We start from the raw sequence: 7,345 nt of genomic DNA on the forward strand, positions 1-7,345 counted from the left end.
CCGGTTCTTGGGGCAGAGGGGCTGTTGTAGGAACTGGAACTGGAACCAGACTGAGTGAAGGGTGGCCGATGCTTTCGTGTGACAAGACGAGGACTGGTGAGCCGTTTAGGAGCTGCGTATGTAACAGTTTTATAGTGTGGTTTATATATTCATATATAAATATTTACATATTTATAGTGAACTTCCCCAAATGTTTGACCTTTAACATGGTACATTATTTATTTAGTTCCACTTGTCCAACCTTTTCGTAACCGGCGCTTGGTATTATGTGTCGCCGTCTCTGCAACTACACAATCCACACTATCGTTGAGGGATTCCTGAAAGTAGAAATGAATGACCGTTTTTTTATACTGGTAATGTCATATTCATCTGACAAAAATGCATAATACTTTGATCAACTAGGCAGAAATGTATTGAAAAATGACATCTGCCCAAATATAGCAATACCTTTTGCTGACAGGGAACCACCATGGACAGCTGTACAAAAAACTGGGTTTTAGTTATCTCTGGGAGGGGATGAACCGGGTCACTGTTAAGGGGGATAGGGGCAGCCTGTGTTTCCTCCTTTGCAACCTGCTTCAATGCTTTCACAGTGTGTCTCTTTGTAGAAGCCTTGTTTGAGCTGGAGCTAGAGGGACTAGACACAGGTAATGTCTTAGAATCCGAACACGATTCTCTGATAGTGGACAACGCTGTCTGGGTTGATGCAACTGTTGAGGGCTGAACCTTGGGGAGGGTTGTTGGTAAAGACTTTGGCCCAAAGTTCACAAAACATGGTCTTTCAGATGCAAAGGAAATGTTTTCTGTGTTTGAACATGCTGCATTTTCCTCAATATCTGTAAGGTTGGATGACTTCCCTTGCATTATTGTTGGAGTGGAAGCAAACCTAGGTTAAACACAAAGGACGTACCTGAAACTAACGCCTAACCTATCACAGGATGCTTCTACTTTGGATATCGATGTAAAAGAGTTTTGCAGACGTGACTGAGCTCTTGTACATGTTGCTCCCGATGCATTGTTTGATTTTGGAATAATGATCGCATGTTGTTTTAATTTGGTGGATGACTTTGACCAAGTTTTGGAAGGGACCACTGCAGATGGATTACTGGCAGACACATCTGAATTTACGGTACCGGGAGGAAGTTGAGGAACAGAGTGTATTTTGGTGGATTGATCTAAAGTAGGCAAGCTGTTGGACATTTGGCAAACTAAAGCAGAGGGATAAGAAGCACAGTCTTTGGTTTTTGTTCGAAGAGACACAGAGGATATAAAAAGGCTTGGTGTCAAAGGAGTAGCTTGTTCCCTCAGCTGCTGAGGGAACAACGTTTTCCTCCATCTCCTTGTATGCTTGATGTAAACCGGCTAGTTCTGCATCTTCTGAAAAGTACCCTAAAGGGAAAGAGGCTGCCAAGCAGGGAACACGACCATGTTGATCTGACTCGACAGGTTTGGAGGGACTCTCTGATGCCTTTTTGGCTGTACAACTATCAGATGTTAGAGGGGGCGACATAGTCCCCTGCAATGGCAGTTGGTCGGCCTCTTCTAGAGGTTGCTACAGAAATGATTGACAAACTGATGGCAAGATTAACGTGTGGATATGGAACTTTGCCCTACTTCTGCGTTTGTTTATCTGTGCTGATGATTCTGTCTGGACATCAACCCAAATTTATTTCAAGCCGATTCTGCAATCGCAAGATGCACCCTTCATTGAGGAGACTTAATCTGATAACTGGATAACTGATCAGCAGTGATGCCAGCAACGCGTTAATTAGTAACGCGTTACTGGCCTCAGACCACTTTTTTCAGTGACGAACGAGTAATCTAACGCGTTACTATTTCCAAACCAGTAATCAGATTAAAGTTACTCATCAAAGAGGCTCTTGTTAGCTACCAGGGAATTGGGCCAGGGTAAGGTTGTTAGAGGTTATCGAAAACCGACACGCATTTACACCTTTGTTAAGAAACACTAGGCGCCTGTGTATTTTGGGAGCTTCTCTTTGGTTATATTCATTTCTTTGATTTGGACAGCACCCAATGGTCCTTTTCCTTTTGTAGTTTTGCCTCCTCTGTTAGTGTTTAGTTGATTACCCCAAGCTCCGGCTTAAATAAACAACTTTAAGTTAACCAACGACATCTGGTTTTATGTTGCCACCCCTTCCCCTAGCGGGGGACATAACAGTTTCCAAAGACTTCAATCTATCAGTGGCGAGTGTCGACCTTGACTCTCCAGAGTCCGCGCCACCAGTTGTTATTAGCGGCGGTATTAGTCGCACGGTGCTGCGTGTGTGTGTCTGTGTGTTGCGCTGGAGAGACGGTAGCAGAGAGAGTGCGTGGGAGCCTCTACGTTATCGCCAGAGAACCAAACCCACGGGGAGGTCCGATCAGCTCGAGCGCTAGAACGCGCTGTTTACGTCACGCACGTGGAGATGCGTCCGGTGATCACCCTGTAAAGCGCACGGTGATATTTTGTCTAGCGGTTGAAAGCCGTGTGTCAGTTTGTGCACCCCAGGGCCGTAGCTCAAAATTCTGGGCCCTGTATACAAGAGGTACTGATGCCCCCCCCCCGAATTCCCCCTACCAGCCCCCTGCGCAGAATTGTTGAGGGGGGGGGGTGGAAGAACAATTGTTGAGGGGGGGGGGGGGGGGGAGCAAAAAGTTAGTTTTGGCAAAACTGGTTGTAATTTTTTATTTTGAGGCGGCAGGGGGTGTTTTCGCAGCTAAATGTAGCTAATAAAGTAACTTGTAATCTAATTTAGTTACTTTTAAAATCAAGTAATCAGTAAAGTAACTAAGTTACTATTTTAAGGAGCAACTAGTAATCAGTAATCAGATTACTTTTTCAAGGTAACTGTGGCAACACTGCTGATCAGATATAACTTCCCTGTTCGAAGATGTCTGCATTCTAACATTATCTTCATTTGCCAGGGTTTCATCTACTCTGAAAACTTCCTGAGAGATCTTTTGCGATTGCCCTTCTTCTGGTGGAGATTCCAGTTCAGATTCTTCGACCCTTTCAAAGTGACACAATATGTTTCCTGCCGTTAGTAGTTTGTTGTGGTCAACTTTCTGGCCTTTTTCAAGGGCAATCATTGAATCTGTGGACAGACACAAAGAGGATTAGATGGGCAAGGAGCAAAATCCAATGGCCGTTTGCACACCTCGTACAGGTTACTTTGGCTTGGACAATGGGGCATATATGACCGCCAACCACATGCCGCATGCCTCTTGTGCAGCCAATGGAACAGGACTGCGGAGACAGGCCTGTACTGCATTGTACAGTATTTGATTTTTTGTGTAACTGAATTCTCATAATCTTCAGATTACAGATTACGTAAGGGGTTGTCCGTTGCCAGGCAGGTTTCAATCGCACTGATGTTGCCGAAGACGAAATAATATAATACAGATAACGGATCGCTAGATAACACTTGTTTTTACTTTATATTTGTATTGCATTTAATTGACCTTTCGCAAAAGCCCCGCCCCCCTTAGTTACCGTTGCTAGCCCGACAAGCTTCTTGACGCCGACGGAGTGTCAACACAGTGTCATGTCGGGGAAAAATATAGCGGTGCGTGTCAGTGACTCTTTTTGGAGCAATACTTGTGCGATATCCTCCAGATCGAGGCAAAAGGGGTTACAGTATGCGGTGGAGGGATACATTAAAAACATTAAAATAAACAAAGAAGGGGACACTACGACTGTCGAGGCGAAAGCGTACCGGTCAATGGCAAAATCGGAGAAACCCCATGATCTCTACCTCACATGCAACGAGCACAGCCTTTTGGACCAGTTATGCTCTTGCACTGCCGGGTAAGTTCAGGACACTTGTATACTTCAGGAGGATGTTGACTGAAATATTTAAATTAGTTAGATAGCCAGTCAACATCCTTTCAACTATCCTTTCTAGCAAGAAGCAACGTCATCAGAGTCTAGCTTGTTACAATATGTTGTTACAACATGGATGTAAGGTTACATGTCAAGGCACTCTAATATTGCAGTAACTAGCTAGTAACATTATTGTCATAAGGCTGGTTGACATAAGCAATTCATAGTCACTGCAAATAGCATTTCCAAAACAAACACCTAATGCTACTTCTGGCTTAAATCAGTTCACCAGGTTTTTGCTCTCACATTGTGGGCCTTATGTACACCCTGGACCTGTGCCGTGCCAGACATAATGACATCTCCTCCACAAGCCAGCCTCAGCAGTGGCACAAAGCCAGGGGTAAAAAAATAACTGGACAACCTGTGAGCAGTGTGGTGGTAGCCAAGGCCAAAGTCAACCGCAAGCGGAAACCCATCATGTCCAGCTATATCCACAATAAGTAAGTATTTTACTTTCCATGTACTCTACAGCAACACCATCATTCACACTGTTCTGAACATATTCCTGTGTACTGTGTAACATGATAGACAATAATACTCACCTCTGAATGTATTTGTTAAAGGAAAGAGTTAGGGACAGCAGTGTATGGTCTACTGAGGGAGATGTCAGATGCACCTATAAGCTACATTGCTGATGAAACTGCACCTGAGGTAGAAGTTGGAGGCAGGAAGTATGCAGTGGGGTGCGGTCTAAGCCACCAGGTGAGATTTTATTAAAGTTTCATTAAAATTTGACATTTACAAATTCTAAATTGTGCTTACAATGTAAAAAAAGGAAAATTGGGCTGACATATTATATACACCTACACATAAAAACATGAAACAAGGATTTCTATAGCACCTTCCACAGCTCAGGCTGACAAAATGCCCCACAGTGGTGAGTAAAAATAACAGGTTAAAGCAGTAATAATGTCATGTAGTAATACTTTGTATTTGTTGCCATGTGATGCTACGACTGTCCCAGACTGTCCCTTACTTAAGTATGTGTGGCTGGAAGTTTGAAAGCATGCTCACCACATACCAGATGTGATTTATAATCCCTAACCTTGTATTAGGAATTTTGTCTGACACCATCTTGAACTTTTTTATTTTACCGATGGCCCTCTCTACGTGCACCCTGTGCTTTGCAATGCGCTTTGTCACCAGCACATCTCCAGCGGGCATTTGCCTCTTAAATCTCGAAAACGGTGGCAGGTTTAACTGCAGTCCGACTGCTCGCATCTCTTCCTCGATCAAGAAGCCCTTATCAGCCATTATGCCATCCCCTCTTTGCAAATAGCCACTCTCTATAAGTTGCTCTAGTAACGGGATGATACCACATTGCCTGACTATCTCCTTATCGGACATGGATCCTGTGAAGAGGGCAGATGAAAAAATCACAGCACCACGGGGGTCACAGGCAACTAGCGATTTTAGGGTGTTTGTGCTTTTGTAGTTTGAAAAGCTCTGGCTTTGCAACACCAGTGACGTTGGTAGGGATCGACCGATACGGATTTTTTAGGGCCGATACGATACCGATATTTTTTCATCAGCCTTAGCCGATACGCCGATACGCCGATACCGATATTTAGAGCCGATACTATTTATTTATTTATTTATTTTTTTTGCTCCCTCAATCATAAAAATTACACTGATAACAAATGTTACAAGTCTCAATTAAAAAAAAGGAACATTTATTGAACTTCAATATAAAAAACTATATTTAACAAATAGTAAAAACAGGTGAGGTAGAACAAGTAAAAAAAAAAATAAATAAATAAAAATCGGCGAAAATCGGCCGCGTATCGGCCGATACCGATACACGTAAAAAACGCGAATATCGGCCGATAATATCGGCCGACCGATATATCGGTCGATCCCTAGTATTTGCCCATGGCCTTGGTTTCAGGAGCTGACATAGAGAAGAGTCTCCCCCTTGGTGGTGATGAGCCAGGGAGGAGGTCAATGGCACAATCATTTGGACGGTGTTGGGGAAGCCAGGTGGCCCGTACCTTGTTAAACACCACCTTTAAAGGTGCCATGGCATTAAAATCTCACTTTATGAGGTTTTCTAACATAAATATGAGTTCCCCTAGCCTGCCTATGGTCCCCCAGTGGCTAAAACTTGCGTTCAGTGTAAAACGAGCACTAGGTGTTCTGCTCGCCTTTGAAAAAACGGAAGCTCAAGCGCGCTGATTTGGAATGTGGTTTCCTATGTCGTCACACTGCAGTAAGCTCCTCCCCTTACTCTGCCCGGCCCGCCCAGAGACTTGGCCCGCCAATGAGACATGACTGTGCGAGCGCCACATGTATGTGTGCGTGTGAATACACACACTGTAACGAGACTGTAGTGGGGGTTATCTCAGCCACGGTTGAGAAGGAATTGGGGGAAAGGAACTTTGGCTTTGACTCCCTAAAGTACATGAACTGCGACATGCCTAAGGGTTGTAGGGGGGAAAACTCTGACTGTTGTTTGTGTGTATGCAGTGCACCAAAGAGCAGTTCAGAGTACTCTGCCTTCTTGGAGACCCTGAATGGATTCCTGTATGGGGCTCCAGTAGGGGACTCCGTAGTTCTGCTGGGAGACTTCAACGCCCACGTGGGCAACGATGGAGACACCTGGAGAGGCGTGGTGGGGAGGAACGGCCTCCCTGATCTAAACCCGAGCGGTCGTTTGTTATTGGACTTCTGTGCTAGTCATGGATTATCCATAACGAACACCATGTTCGAACATAAGGGTGCTCATAAGTGTACCTGGTACCAGAGTACCCTAGGCCGAAGATCGATGATCGATTTCGTGATCGTGTCATCTGATCTGAGGCCGCATGTTTTGGACACTTGGGTTAAGAGAGGGGCGGAACTGTCAACCGACCACCAGTGAGTTGGATCAGGGAATGGGGGAAATTTCCGGATAGACCTGGTAAGCCCAAACGAGTAGTGGGAACGTCTGGAGGAGGCCCCCGTCCTAGGTATCTTCAACTCACACCTCCGGCTGAGTTTTTCTGGCATTCCTGTGGAGGTTGGGGGCATTGAGCCGGAGTGGGCGGTGTTCAAAGCCTCCATTGCTGAAGCTGCAGTGGCTAGCTGTGGCCTCAGGGTCTTAGGCTCCTCAAGGGGCGGTAACCCTCGGACACCGTGGTGGACACCGGTGGTCAGGGAAGCCGTCCGATTGAAGAAGGAGGCCTTCCGGGATATGATATCCTGGGGGTCTCCTGACTCGATTGCAGGGTACCGACAGGCTCGAAGGGCTGCAGCTGCTGCCGTGTCGGAGGCTAAGCAGCGGGTGTGGGAGAAGTTCGGAGAGGCCACGGAGAAGGACTTTCGGTCGGCACCAAAGTGTTTCTGGAAGACTATCCGGCACCTCAGGAGGGGGGAAACAGGGAACCATCCAAGCTGTGTACAGTAAGGATGGGACTCTGTTGACCTCAACTGAGGAGGTTGTCGGACGTTGGAAGGAACACTTTGAGGTACTCCGAATAACAC

General features: G+C 45.6%; 1 protein-coding gene across 1 annotated transcript in view; it reads right to left on the reverse strand.

Annotated features, from left to right (window-relative positions):
• Positions 1-284: 284 nt before the first annotated feature.
• LOC115540512 (zinc finger protein 431) overlaps positions 285-7,345 on the reverse strand; it is a 37,351-nt gene continuing 30,290 nt past the window's right edge. The window contains exon 5 of the mRNA XM_030351888.1: positions 285-317. Coding sequence (XP_030207748.1) covers positions 301-317 — 17 coding nt within the window. The 3' untranslated portion in view covers positions 285-300. The remainder of the gene's footprint in view (positions 318-7,345) is intronic.

This window comes from Gadus morhua, chromosome 3, assembly GCF_902167405.1.
Source record: "Gadus morhua chromosome 3, gadMor3.0, whole genome shotgun sequence".
Lineage (NCBI taxonomy): Eukaryota > Metazoa > Chordata > Actinopteri > Gadiformes > Gadidae > Gadus > Gadus morhua.